Consider the following 15,490-nt stretch of genomic DNA (forward strand, 5'->3'; position numbering starts at 1 on the left):
CTTTTTCCAACAATACATGTATGTCGGAAGCTTGTAATAACATTAAAAAAAATATAAAAAAAAATACATAAGGACACTGGGTTTTCAAGAACATCCACAACATATTAGCATGCTCCACCCAAGAACGAATCCATCCTGGTTAAAAACTTTGCCAAAAAGATAATGAAAAATATATCAGCTTTGTCAAAAAAAAAAAAAAACAAGGACTGTTCAGAAATACAACCAAACTTGGAGATTTACGGTAATTTATTGTCCCGCGAAACGGTCACCGGAATCAGGTTCGTGTAGCAATTTCCGTTTTGCAGAAAGGGCATTTCCGTCATTCTGTATTTCGATTGCAACATATCCTCACTCTCATCTGGAAAAAAAAATAAACGGAACAAAACAGAATCCACAAAAAACAAACCGAGAAGAAATAAGAGGGAATTAGAGCATCTGAAAAAACAATATTACAGGAAAAAAGAGAGAGAAACAGAGAGAACTAAGAAGAAGAAATGGCCACCATTAGAGTCCCAGATGTTGTTCCTTCTCCAGACCAAGATTGTGAAACTCTGAAGAACGCTTTCAAGGGTATATACACACACTTTTACACACACACACGTGTACGTACTATGTGTAATTACACATTTTTTAGGTGTGTTGAGTCGATTTGATGCATTGGTCTGGTTCTTATCTCTGAATCGATTCCTGGGTTTTGTTGTTTTCGGACAATTTCTGTAATCCTTGCTTTGGCTACGCTTCTCGAGGTACTTATAATCACTTTGTACTCGCTCATGTGTATGTACTACGTACAAATACACTTATGCTCGTATATCTGGTTGATTTGATGTTTATCTCTGAATCGATATCTGGGTCTTTTAGGACTAATTTTCCGTTTTCTTGCTCTGAGATCGTAAAAATTTGACACGATTTTTCAGTTCGAGTTTTTTTTTCCAGTGATTATGGTGAAAGCATGAGATAGTGAAAGGTGAAATCTGGATTTTGTAGGATGGGGAACGGATGAGAAGGCCATTGTAAGAGTTTTGGGACGAAGAAATGCGAGTCAGAGAAGGAAAATCAAGGAGACATACAGAGAGATTTACAACAAAGATCTCATTGATGAGCTCTTCTCCGAGTTGTCTGGTGATTTCTTGGTAGGTCAAGAACTTCTCATCCACTTTTTCACCAAACAGATCAAGATTCATTAGAACATTGCCAAGGAGATGTGAACCTGAGCATTTTGTAGTCTTTAATTCACTGTTTACAATGTTGTCTCTAGCGAAAATTGGATGAAACCTTCAGTCGTTGTAGATTTTGAACTGGTTTTTTTAAAATAATGCCCATTCCCATCATTGGACTAACGCTTAATCCCCGGCATTGGAGACACACAAGATAACTATCTCTTTCACTCCGATCGATTCTAGCGTGCAAACGCACAGAAGTGATGATCACGATGTTAAAAATGTAGAAAGCTGTGACTCTATGGACGTATGATCCAGCGGAGAGGGATGCCAGGCTGGCAAACGAGGCGTTGAAGGTGAAAAAGAAAGGCATAAAGCATCTGAAACCGATAGTGGAGATCGCCTGCACGAATTCTCCAAACCATCTGATTGCTGTGAGGCAGGCTTACTGTTCTCTCTTTGAGTCCTCCATCGAAGAAGACATTGCAGCCTCCGTGCCTCTTCCCCTTGCAAAGGTGACAAAAAATCTTTTTCTAGTTTCTTGAAATACCCATTATCTTATTATAATCTCCTAGATCATTTACGCGTTTTCTAATGTTGGAAGTCATTCTTAGGTTGTATCACGTCACGGGTTTCAAAGTTTTGTGCTTTCCTCTCAAAACTCTGGTTTCTGATTCTTGTCCGAACGAGGAGTAGGGTAATTTCTAGTTCTGTGTAGGTCCTGGTGAGTTTGTTCAGTTCATACAGATATGACAAAGAGAAGGTGATACAGAAGTAGCTGATAAAGAGGCAGTTATGCTACATGAAGGAATTGAAAACAAGCGACTAGATCACGACCAGATCATGTACATACTCGGAACCCGGAACTTCTATCAGCTCAGATCGACTTTCGATGCATATAAGCAAAAATACGGGAACATGATCGCCAAGGTTCAGATCCTTGTGCCTGTCTGGATTTATTATGTTCACTGTCTTTTCTTATTTGTTCATCTGTTATCTTTGGATCATTTTCATTGACACAATTGCTGTTGTTTTGATAGGACATTGACAGATGCCTCGGGGATGCGGATCTGAGATCTGTTTTGCAGATGGCTGTCTTGTGCATAGATTGCCCAGAGAAACACTTTGCAAAGGTACTACTGGTTTCACTTGGCTGTTATATCTGTTGTCTTAATGATAAAATTATCCCGGTTGAGCTATCAATCAATAATCAAAGGTGAAGCCGATGATTCTAAGATCTGTTTATGGTTTGATGGAAATCAGACAAGACTATAATCGAAACTGCAGTTCCACCAATTCAAAGATTGACATAAAAACCCTCAAGATGTCCATTGATATTACCAGTTTCTAGTACTCAAAGGAATCAGCAGTAAACAAATCTGAAACCTACTTTGTTCAAGTCAAGCGAACAGATTATAGATCCTCGCATTAGTGGTTTTTCTCCAACTGGGTTTTCAGGTTATAAGAGAATCCATCGAGGGTTTTGGAACAGACGAAGATTCGCTGACGAGGGCGATCGTGGCACGAGCTGAGATCGACATGATGAAGGTACGAGGAGAGTATTTCGACATGTACAAGACAAGCGTGGACAACGAAGTCAGTGGCGATACATCTGGAGATTACAAGGACTTCCTCATGACCTTACTTGGATCCAAAATCTGATGTTTCTTTGGTGTTTTGCCAGTTTGGCCTCTTGAACCTTTGCTTACATATCCTGTCTTGTCTTGTAATTGATGTAATATAAACGTCACGTTTCTTTAGATATGCATGGAAGACAGACTTGCCCCAAACAAATGACATGGTATGTTTCATTCGTCTTACCAATATCATTTGTAGCCATCTTTACATGTACCACAGTTTCTAATGAAACGGAATCATAGGAATTTAGATACATCTCGTGACTTTTTCAATACTGAAAAGATTTGAAACAGAGAGCACACATAGGAGAAGTATGTTCAGTGACATAACCGTTAAACCACGTATGAAGATATCAGACACGTTTTATGCCAAACCGGACAAATTTTTTTTTTTCCATCTTCTGAGGAACTGAATCTATCTGTAATATCCTTTAGAATTGAAAAGGGTGAGTACCTGAACAGGGAAATGTTTAAATGATGGGTTGCAAATTGCAAACAATCTTAATCAGTGAAAATGCAAACTATCATGTCGGTGAAAACGGAGAAAACGCAGCATCAGTGAAACAAACCATCTGGTTAATGGACAGTACACCAAGAAAGTTAGATCTTCAGTCAAAGTCACAACCATCTCAAATGAACCAACGAACGAGGTAGCAGCCTTATTGTCGTAACTCACTTTCGTCAATAAATGAACAAAAGGAAGACTTGTAATGAAAAAATCTCACAATTGAAATGCAATATGAAAACAAAAGGGAGACAGGGCAAGAGCTCATGAGGCGTCAAATACCATATTCTAGGGAGGTGGTTTACAACTTCAAGGTCAGATGAACTTGCATATAACATAAAAGAGCCAAGTCCAAATGTTTCGTCATAGAGACATTAATACTGAAGCTGCTGAGTTCGAACTGGACATTACAATTTTAAATGGTTCTATCATTCAGGAGGAAATACCATAATAAACCATCCAAACTGAAACTTCAGCCATATAAGCGTTTACCACTTCATTTTGTGATCACAATCTGTCTTTCCATGCTCCAAACTTATCTTCCCCAAGTTTTGGCCTCTAAGTGGAAGGTTGTAAGTTCACAGGTCCTGTCCTTGTTTTTTCGAGGGCTTGAATAAGCAGGAGAATCCGTCCTTTCTCTGCTTTAGCTTTCATCGGCCTTCCCATTCTCAGGCGGTACATTGTTTTCACTGCTTGACCCATTTTCTATATCCATATCGACTCTTTCCTCAGTTGTTTCATCTTTTGTACCATCAACCACACCATCCGAGTCTGCAGCTCGATCTGGCCGGGTCTTGCGATCATCGGTGTCCTCAGAAGGACCATCTACAGGAGGCACCGATTCAGTTTCCATGTCACCGTCCTCAATGACACCATCTTCTGTGTATGGAGTGTAATGTTGGTATTGTGCCTGTTAGAAATAAACACAGAAGCAGCTGTCATATGATCTGACGTATCAACGAAACGAGGAGATTAATATGATGTTCCCAACTTAATAGATAGCAAAGAATACTGTAACAAGCCTCACCAAGATAGAATTTCTTGCAGTTTGCATCGTATCAAACAAAGAATTTGCGGGCATACCTGATATAACTGATTCATCCTATCGTGGATAATGTGTGCCATCTCCTCTAGATCACGTACAATGTAAGGATTCCCGACGTCTTGAACAGCACGCTCGGTGAATGATGTGTTCTCAGTCAAGTTTAGGGCAAGCTGGTCAGGTCTCTTGAGAAGAAGTTGAAATGTGGGCTGAAGCTCATAGCACTGTTCGAAGAGAGAACGGCGGCAAAACACATACAGACCAAGCCGAGCACGGGACATGGCAACCACCAACCTCCGAACATCGCGAAGATGACCCACAAAGCGTGAACGTACGAGAGAAAGCAAAATAAAATCATTTTGCTGTCCTTGGAACTTGTCAACTGTTGTCACCTGAAGAAACATAAGAAGAAGTCAAGACAAAAATAACAACATCCCACTCGATACTCTTATATCCAAATCCTATGGAGCTCCAGGCAAAGAAAAAAAAAAAGAGCATCATTTAACTAGCTGATATTGAAAATTACTGCAAATATACGAAATACAAAGCATGCAGGCATGTGTAGTGCATCATTTTATTCAGTTATATTGCTGCTCAGATTAATATCACCACAGATTAAGTCATTTTACCATAGGCTCTCCACCGAAGAGTAAAGTTAGATATTTACCTTACTGGGAGGACCAATGAAAGGATATGGAGCACATCGACGATTGATGACATCACGGATTAGGAGCTTCTGCCCATTATAGGTTGTCAAAATTGATATCTTATTTGCAGGGTAGCCTAACAATCGCATGTATATATAGACACTGACAATATACTCAGCTTCTCCTTGATTTTGATAAAACCATGGAGAAGGTGTGGATTCTCCTCTTCCCTCGTAATCAGGCACATCCACCAATTGATATTCATATGAGAACCCAGCATTTGCTCTATGAAAGATGGGTGCTTCCTTCACGAAAGGAAGGTCTCCTAAATCTCGGTACCTCCAGTTGTAGAGTTTGGCCAAGCTTGGCCTGGCTCTACCTTGAGCATTGAGCTCAATATAAGGAATACCAAGACGAACAAACCTTGTAAACAAACTCTGATCCATGTGACTGTACTTCTGGAAAGCCATGTTCTTCACTACAGGAGGCAGCTGGTGGTGATCACCAATCAGTATACAACGTTTAAGCCGTGCATGACCATCTTCCTGCTTCTGCAGCAACATGGGAATGAAAGTTTCGATTTCCAAAATCTGAGCACTTTCTTCCATCAATAAGTTATCATACTTAAAGCCCAACTGCAGAAAATCTCTCCTCTTCAGTGCCGCATGAGTACAAGTCATTGCCACAATCTTCGCTTGCTTGGTCATCAGATAATGAGCTCGGTCAGCAGTTGACTTGAGTAGTTCAAAGGCTCTACATTCTTCTAGCTCTTGGAACATGGTCTTGAGATGTCGAAAACAACCTTTAGCTGCCCTCATGTCTTTCTCAAATGAGTCCCCAGAAAAAACAGGCTTAGGGGTGTCTGAGAAGAATTCTTTGAATGGGAAGCGGTCTTGGACAAAAGACGGTTTGTCTTCATTTCCGGCACAAGCAGCAAGGAATTGCTCCCAACGAGAGTAGACATGAAGCAACCAGAAATACCCAGCTGTTTCACAAGTATAACCTACATCCTCTGGAAGCTGAAGAGACCTTGCTAATCTCTCAACCTCGCTAAGCAGTTCTAGACGCCTAACAAGCATTGCATTCACACGGCCTTGCCTGCTAAAGTCAAGATCAGTCGCAAGCTCTTGTTCACCTTGACCTAGACGAAGTAGATAACGTGCCGGCACATCCCTCTGAAAACCAGATACATACAAAATGTGTGGGTGAGAGTACCGACAGAAATAAGAATTACAGTAATAACCCAAAATAACAGAAGAAGGATCAGTCAATAATAATACCTCCATAATCTTCTCAAAAAGATCATTCAGTGCCTGATTTGAATGAGTGATAATTAAAGTTCTTTGAGAAGGGCAGTTGTGATATAGAACATTCAAGATCTGCACTGCAGTGTCAGTCTTTCCAGTACCTGGTGGACCAACCACCATAGTAAGTCCAGGCTGAATACCAGAGATAATCGCTCCCACCTGCAGAAAAAGAGAAAACATAGTTGAACAACCAGGTGCAACTAAGAGATTACAGTATTGTTTCAACACCAAATGAAGTTGTATAAGAACCCAAATGGTGAATTCATAAAAAAGGGCATTCTGTTGACGATCAATACTATCAATGCAACCTTTTGGGTAGGTATGTTAGGACTCTAAGGTCTAATCACATGGCATTCTCTATTAAAGTGGCATAGGAATAATGACGAGATTCCATCTAAAGCAGTCAAAGAGATTGAATTATGCCAGATGATTGAATATTTAAAGCAAGGAACAACCATATCAATTTATCATACCTGTGTAGGTGTGAATCTAACAGAGTTTTGCTTCGGCTGATCTTGAGGATAAGGCCCAGGGTCGGGTGGAATATACGTCTCAACAATGAATTTCTCCTTAGAGGAAGCACCCACCATATCAACATCATGCGCAGGATTAGCTTCAGATACCTTATTTCCAGGGACAGCATTTGCATTGCCCTTTAGAGTCTTTGGAAGATTGATCCGAAAAGGAGGCCTCGGCTCCAAATTTTCGGAACCATCAGGATTTGTAAATGATACCTGAAGTAAATTGAGATATAAGAGACGCATAAATGAAGCGATACAGATGACATAATATTATACCAAGGAGAAGCAGCACCAACCTCATAATTTGAAAAGCTTTCTCTGAGATGATCTGCATCAAGGAAAGTATCTTTGAAGTCCACAGACTCCAGAAGGTCTGGCATATTAGCCCACTGGGCAGCAGATGGGTTCCCGTAACCGAGGAATACATTATGCAACCAATCCGGAACAACACAATATTCATTCATGAGATCTCTGATGGATTCCAGAATAGCCTTGAAGTTATTCTCCTTTGGTTTCCTCCTCACTAAAACATTAAATGTGCTATAAACATCCTCAGCACCTTTCTCCGCGATATCTGTAACATCTATGTGATACTGTGCAGTATCCAAAGCGATGGTCACAGTTCGGAATTCACCTTTTGGGGGCTTCCACTCTTCTCGTTTAACTCTTCCACTAAAATCATTCATCAGATTACCCTCCTCGTCACGGATTTCAATGATTTCACATCCTCGAACATACTGAAGTCCAAGCCTCTGTGGGACTGTAGCTTTGGCAGCTTCGTCTGCACTCAGTGGCTCAAATGAGGGACGAATAGACAGCAAAAACAATACATCGTGCTCCTTAAGGGCATCCCATTCAGATCTTATCTGTGATCTGTAACTCCTAATGCTGAAAGTAACTTCTGCAGTCACAGATGAAGGCTTCTCTTCTCCGATATTAGGCTGCTTCACCTCTGTAATCTTGAATTCCTTAATGGGTACTGCCATCCGTGACCAACCACGAAAAGCAGTTTCTCCCTCATTATTTATGTGTGCAAGAAGATGTGGTACAGATTCCTGTATATCTTCACGAATCTCGTATGTAGATTCAAGTCGGAAGAGATTGAAATTTCGAAGAAGATAATCATGGAGAGTTAGAAACTGTAGATTAAGCTTCGGAAGAGCAAGACAACCTTCCCCGGAATAATTAATGCTTGGAATAACACTTTCATCCCACATAATCTGCTCATTTGGGTACAATGGAAGAGCATTTATGGCTTCTTTCTGGGACTGTTGCTTCTCAAAAAAGGAGATGACGACCTCAGTAAGAAAATTCTTATTGTTTGCCCAAGGATCATGTTTTGAAAGCAGTTTGAGCTGCACAAGAACAACCACGTTACATTAAAAACCTGAAAAAACACATGCAGAGCATATCTTTCTCATGCAAAGCATATTTTGCTACATTACCAACCGGACATATTACCAACCGGACATATACTGATCTAGTGGACCCAAGACAGGTTAAGGCCTATTAACAAATACCATAGAAGAGAAATAAAAAGTAGATTCCAGTTACTGGAATGTACTTCCATATAAATTCTCTTTTCAATTCATCATCAATTCTTTACTGACTCCTCAACACATTTTACAAGAGATTACACATCTAGATATTTTCCACTATTGTCATACACATTTTCTTTTGATATGTATGAGGTTACCATGCATCTCTTCACTGATCCACAAACCTATTTAAATGTAAACATAGATTTTGTATTGTTGTTTCTCTAACCAATTTCTAAACGGAAGTAGCCACAACTGACAAATATCAGACCCAAAAATGCAAACAAAGGAAGTGAAAGAGAATGGATACCACCTTAGGTTTCCCAGCATGACTCAATGATGAAATTAAAAATTCCTCATTCGGAATTTCTACAGTGTTGCATAAAGATAATACCATTATATAATGGGGTCAACCAAGAAAACAATATTTTCACAGATACAAACCTTAGCACAGACCACGTCCTTCAACTCTTCAAGAGTAAGCCCAGACAATCTCCTCCGAAGATCAGCACTCTTGTGAACTGAACCAATGTTAGCCAGAGCAAGTTCTTGCAACTGGAGTCGCCAAGATAAAAATATGATAAAACGTTAGCCAGAACAACCACACTAAAAGGCACTTGATGAAAGGAAAAAAGGCAACACTAGAAATCCAACCTTATAACTGATTGCGAATCGATAAATATTGGACCATACCTTAGGGATTTTCTTAAAAGCAAGTAGCTGAAAGGCGAAAAACCGGTCATAATGAAATTGAAGTGCTTCATCATCAGTTAACTGTGTTCCATCATGGTCCTTGATCTCAAACTTTTCGTAAAACTGTAATAAGTCAACCAGTTGGGCGAAAAGTTTCCCCTTTTCATGCCTGTATAGGGCACTCAGTCTGCACTTGGCAACAACTGCTACATCGCCCACAATAGGCCTTAGGTACCTGAACCAACAAGATAGATGAGATGTAGAACAAAATATTAGGCCACGCAAATGAATTATATGGAACAGGACTAGACAGCAACCCACCGTATCACAAAAACAATTTACAGATATCATTAAGCTATAATATCCTCCAAATATCCAGTTACCAGTAAAAAAACAGTTTCACATTACTCCTTTAAGTCAATAAATGAAGTCCACAACTCAGGACATGCCATATCACTACCTCCTTGTTGGCAGTTGGTTCAGCAAATCAATGAGAAATTCCATGAACCTCTCGCAGTATAAAATACAGGCATCATCAACTGACTGAATTCCCATAGCACCATCACCCTCATTTCCAAAAACCTCATGATCAAGCACCTGGACAAAAAACAAGATAGGGATTTTGCATCAAACACCATATCAAGGTGTTGACATGAGATATGAAACAAAATATTTGAAGAAGATAGACCACAGTAGTCCAATCAATCAACTAGGAAAAAGTACCTCAATGAACTCCTCTATTAAACCTCGGACAAAATTTGCCTCAAGAGATGATGATGGATCAAATTGCTCACCCCGTTTCTTTGCTTCAGTGACCCACTTCTTCGATAATTTTCTCCACTTTTTTATAAGATCAGGTTGAAGGCAGAGCTCCATCTACAAATGTGAGAAAGACAGATGACGTAAGAGCAATAAAACAAAATCCCACCATCCTCGAAAAATCAGTATACAGAAGGAAGCTCTCACCTGGAAACGTCCATATGACAAACTGTGCCAAGACTCTAAACCTGCTAGACTTAGAACCGTCTCATTAACAATATCATCCTCCAAACTCTGCAATATCAAGCAGTTGAAGCAATGAATCGAAGAATTCTATGACATAAAATATGTAAAACATGAAGAGTAAATAAGAAATTTTGCTCATGCATACAAAGAAAAAATGGACCAGGATATTTTCACTTAGGAGCACAGTGATTGTAACACTGATGCTTAATATCACATGTGTTACTGAAAATCCGATCTTCTAAGAGCATGTGCAGCATTATGATTGTAACATTTTCACCAAACTTAAACGTGACCACATTGAGTTTCAATCCCACAATGATGAATACCGAAAAAGGAAATTATATGCAAGAACACGCAAACCTGGAAAGCATTAATCATGAAGACCAAATAATTTGTCTTCTCGGCAATTGTCAAGTCCCTTCCCTACAGCGTTTAGGAAAAAAAAGAGAAATTAAAAATTTAGTACACTGACTTTATCACTATACCCAAACACGTCTGGAAAAGAAAAAATATAAGTACAAACGTAACACAACTTTCTGTACCCAAACAAATCTAGTAAAGAAAATATTGAAGGCCTTAACGGATGAATCAATTACAGTTTAAAACTATCATAGCTGTCTCTGCTTCAACACACAACGAACATTTGTGTAATGGGTTTGAGGTAATCTTCCCCGAGTAAGAATTAAAGCATAGAGATGCCATCTCAGTAATAGTAGCAGCAAGGGCTAAAGTACAACTTATGGCAAAACAGAATCCAGATTATAAGACAATGGCCTCGACAACAGGCAGGTTAATTATCTCCAAGAAAAATAATCTAAGAACCAAAACCCTCAAGACAAAAACCACAGACCTCTTTAAGGCGCAGAACCCTCCGAAGAAATTTCTTGAACAGATCCTCTCGATCATGAAAGCATGTCCAAGCTGCCACGTTCTCCCGGAACTAGAAACCGAAATTTTATATAAGAATTCTTCCTTAAGTTTACGTAAATTCAGTAATGGAAACAACAGAAACTAAAGATTTCATTTTTTCCCAGTGAACATATTTCTACAGGTTTCTAACATATTTAAGCAATGCCCAAAACGAAGCACTAAGATTCAACAAATTTTCTCAAAGATCCAAGGAGAAATCTAACCTTCTCGTTAATCATCAGAATCATAGACATAACGTGCTCAAAAGTGGCAGTCTCCGGATCGAAATTCGGCCACAGATAGTTCTCCAAGTACTGACTAACTTCCAGAATCATGACTCGCTGCAATGGTACCGGTTTCCGACCACTCGTCACCTTCAGCTCCGTGTCGTAAATCTCCTTCACCAGCACCGGATCGAAGGGCTTCTCCGGCTTCTTCCCTCCGGTCTGAATCCAGTTCTCCGTTGCAATCTTCGTCAACCTGTCTTGCTGAATCTCTGACAAGGTGATCGAGCTGGGCAAAGTAGAACCAGGTTTCGACTCGATGGGCTTGTCGGCGACTTGACTCGACAACTCCACCGGGTACTCAGCCACACGGTGGCGCTTGAAATCGTACGTGCCGGTTCCATAGACCTTCGTCATTTCTACGATAGAGTGAGGTTCAAGACATGCAGACGAAGAAGTTGTTTATGCTAAGAGAAAGTTTTAGGGTTTTTTAGGGTTCTACGATAGAGTGCGGAGATTTATTCGAGGAAGGACGGTGTTCAAATCTCAGGCATACCCGACCCGACCCGACCAAGAGGATTTACGGTTTAGTCCGATCTAGAATTTATTAATAAAATATATTTATATTCAGGAAATAAATATTATTTTTCTTCATGAGTTACCAACGTTAGGTTTACATATATCTATTTTATAACCAAAGTCTAAAATAATTAGTTTCGAAATTATTATTTATAACTAACTGTTAGATTTTTAAATTATAAACTGACTACGCGTACTAGTAAATAAAAACATCTTTAATTTTTAAAACTAAATTTTAAGTACTACAAACAAAATTCAAATATAAAGAACAAAAAAATCTCTGTCTTTGTTATGAATATTTTATATTCCAAATTTTTATTTTTCATTTCTAATTTGATAATGTAGTTGTGATTATCATGCAAAATAATTACTAGATTGAGATACTCCTTTATTTTTAATCATATATAAATTTTTTTAAAATTCAAAAACTAAAAAAATTGGTAATTAAATTTTTATAAATTAATTTTTCTAAAAATTTGAAAAATTATTTTAATGAAAAAAATAACTAAAAACTAAAATATTTCATTATCTGTACAAAAACCAAAATCTAAAATCTAAAAAGCAAAAGCTAAAGCAAAAATTTTAAAATGAAAAATATTACTATTCAAAGTTGGAAGTATCTATGCTAGCGGAGTTCAACGCCTCCATATTCTTAGTTTTTATTAATATTTTTATTTACTATACCAATTTTTAATTTGACAAAAACTTAAATCGGATTTTAAAATTTTCTAATATTCTACACAAAATATAAAAATATATTGTAATTTTCTACATATTTATAAACGACATCAAATTTTGTCAATTTTTATTTCTGACGTAGCCTAACATGTCATTTTTTTTGTCAAATCATCCAATTATGCCAAATTATCATCTCATATCATTAAACAATAAAATTACAAAGAAATTACAATTTAAATAAAAAATAAAATTAAATAAAAAAATTTAGAATTTAAAATTTAAAATAAAAATAAAAATTTGTAAAAATTAAAATTAATTTTTTACATATACATATATACACACATATATACATCTACACATATATATATTCACATATATATACACATGTATATATATACATATTCATATATATATACATATACACATATAGTTACATATATATATATACACACACATATATATACATATACATTCATTCATGCATATATACATATATAAATACATATATACACATAATTTTATTATTTTAATTTTATTTTTTTTAAATTTTTATTAAATTTTATTATTTAATGACGTGTATGGTGATTTGGCGCAATTGGATGATTTGATAAAAAGAATGTGACGTATTCGTAGGGTGAGCATATTATCCGAAAAACCCGAACCGATCTGTTATTCAATCCGTATCCGAATCGAAAATTTAGATATCTGGAATCTACGGATCGGATATGACTTTTAAGATATTTATCGGATACAGATTACGGATATCAAAACTGAATTATTCGACATATCCGATCTGATCTGTATCTTTTAAAAATATTAATAAATATAGGATAATTTTGTAAATAGTTATGATTGTGGGGTCATTTTGAATAAAAAATAAAAGCACTAGACTAGGTTTTTTTTTCAAAGACATCGTTTGTGTTTGTGGAAGTTGTCATTTTCTTTACCTCATCCACCTTTCACAGTTCATCTCTTCGTCTTTCTCTTTCAAATTAATTCATGAGTTTGTTCTTTGTTCTTCATCTTGCATCTGAGAGATTCTCTACTGGAATTTTATTTTTGATTCTCTGGTAAGTAGATTTTGTGAAATGATAATTTTGACAGTCACATCCTCTCTTTCGTCTTCTTAGATTTTTTTTATTCTATCGATTGATTATTGTCCTTCTTGACGGATTTTTCTTCCAAAGGTCCGGACAATTGATGGTTTCAAGTTACAGTCTCATCGTCTTCTAGATTTTTAGAGATTAGCCTCGTTCAAATCGTTTTGTAAAAGAAAATCGATTTTTTTATTCTTCTTCACGAAAAACCAATAGAACGAGTGATTCTCCGTGCCTGTCAATTTGTTTTCGTATTGATCATGACCTAGAACAAATTGCTAATCTCTTCCCCTCTTTTCTTTTTTTCCAACAACAACCGAAAAAAAAATCTAATCTCTGATTCATACTATCATAACTTATGGTAGAACTCATTAGTTCTTTTGAATATGTCGGTGTGTGGTGGATTATGTATTGTTTATGAGTTGGTTTAAGATGATTATGTTATATTTTATTTGTGTTTTTTGAGAGTTTTTAGGATTTTTATTTTTTATTTTTATTAGTTTTATGACGGATACGGATATTTGCGAATATTCGTAGTTTTTGTGGATATTTGAAATAACGGATATCCGAAAACTACAGATCAGATACAGATAATAAAACTTAATATTTGCACGGATCGGATACGGATACGAATACCTAAAAAATTGTGAATATTCGATCTGTGTCCATCCCTACGTGTTAGACCACATAAGTACTAAGATTGACGGAACTTGACGTGATTTATAAATATGTGGGAAATTGCAATATATTTTCAAATTTTATACAGATTTTGGAAATTTTTAAAATTTGATGTACGTTTTTGTCAAATTAAAATTGGTGTAGAAAATGTGGCAATGATGATGTGAACTAAACTAAATATAAGCAAATAAGAATAAAACGGTTAACAATCAATGATTCAAATGTTGTAGGTTTGATATACCTTATGATTTGCATGATAGTCAAAGATGATATGATGTTTATAATGTTCATTTCCAAATGGGAGATTTCAAACATCTTAAATAGAGGTTGTCTCTTCCAAACTTAAACTCACTATCCAAGGAATTGATTTACCCATCTCCCAATGATCTAAATGACCCTTAGATGTATGAATGCTCTCTATCACAAACCCTAGGCAAACAACTATTTGATATTTAGTTCCAAACAATATTTCCATATCCCTATGATCAATGTGTTCTACTATCATACCAACTATGATTTCGCCAATGGTACACCCTGATTTTTTTTAAAAAAAAATAGACACGATCGAACGATCGTGTTAGATGCAAAATCATTACAAACGGCCGAAAATCGAGTCGTTGCTAAGGGGTCGTACACGCACCAACGCGACAAGCTTCTCCCTAATCTCCACTCAATCCATCCTTAAATCACACTCGGGACGGAAGAGAAAAAACATACAGAGAAGGAGATAGAGAGAGAACGGAAGAGAGACAGAGAGCGTGTGAGAGAGTGGAGACAAAAGAGGAGACATCGGCGAAATCGTGTGCCCGAAGCAACGTTGGCAATACAGACGCAAAGAGGACTCACATGCAAAACTCATATGATGGAGATGCAGTCAAAAACACCAGAAAATTTGACCGAAAACGAATGGTTCGAAGTGAGTGGTCTAGTTTGCTTCGGTGAACTGTTTCTTGTTGGTTTAGTGCTCTGATACGTGTGTACGGAGTCTAAAATCTATAACCCGATTCACAACTCACCGCAAGGATACGGATCGTCGTAACGGGGTCGAACACAAGGACCGGTTGCTAAATCTAAATCTAATCGAGACTAAATCAAAGCAAGTAGAAGTGAAAGTGATGGTGGAAGTATATGGAAAGAATAGAAATAAGGAAGCAAAACAATAAAAATGAGTAAATTAGCTATCTAAGATGACCGAGGGTGTCGGGACCGTATTCGCGTGTATGGGTATATGCTAAGCATGCGAGAATCACGATATTGAATTTGTATTCGG

At 37.3% G+C, this 15,490-nt stretch overlaps 2 protein-coding genes across 2 annotated transcripts; one reads left to right on the forward strand and one right to left on the reverse strand.

Annotated features, from left to right (window-relative positions):
- Positions 1-368: 368 nt before the first annotated feature.
- LOC104801742 (annexin D3-like) lies at positions 369-2,980 on the forward strand. Its single transcript, XM_010525085.2, is given in 7 exon segments — positions 369-570; positions 988-1,133; positions 1,448-1,675; positions 1,879-1,921; positions 1,924-2,090; positions 2,201-2,293; positions 2,619-2,980. Coding segments are annotated over 7 exon segments (957 nt in total). The 5' UTR covers positions 369-494; the 3' UTR covers positions 2,823-2,980.
- Positions 2,981-3,552: 572 nt separating this feature from the next.
- On the reverse strand, positions 3,553-11,691 carry LOC104801743 (intron-binding protein aquarius). Its single transcript, XM_010525086.2, has 14 exons — positions 11,189-11,691; positions 10,906-10,995; positions 10,416-10,478; positions 10,017-10,103; positions 9,774-9,926; positions 9,511-9,647; positions 9,051-9,285; positions 8,802-8,912; positions 7,116-8,174; positions 6,772-7,032; positions 6,272-6,457; positions 5,012-6,166; positions 4,386-4,736; positions 3,553-4,212 (listed from the first exon to the last, which is right to left on the reverse strand). The coding sequence occupies exons 1-14, from the start codon at positions 11,603-11,605 to the stop codon at positions 3,946-3,948; spliced, it is 4,572 nt and encodes a 1,523-aa protein (XP_010523388.1). The 5' UTR covers positions 11,606-11,691; the 3' UTR covers positions 3,553-3,945.
- Positions 11,692-15,490: the final 3,799 nt, after the last annotated feature.

This window comes from Tarenaya hassleriana, unplaced genomic scaffold (genome assembly GCF_000463585.1).
Source record: "Tarenaya hassleriana unplaced genomic scaffold, ASM46358v1 Cleome74, whole genome shotgun sequence".
Taxonomy (NCBI): Eukaryota; Viridiplantae; Streptophyta; class Magnoliopsida; order Brassicales; family Cleomaceae; genus Tarenaya; species Tarenaya hassleriana.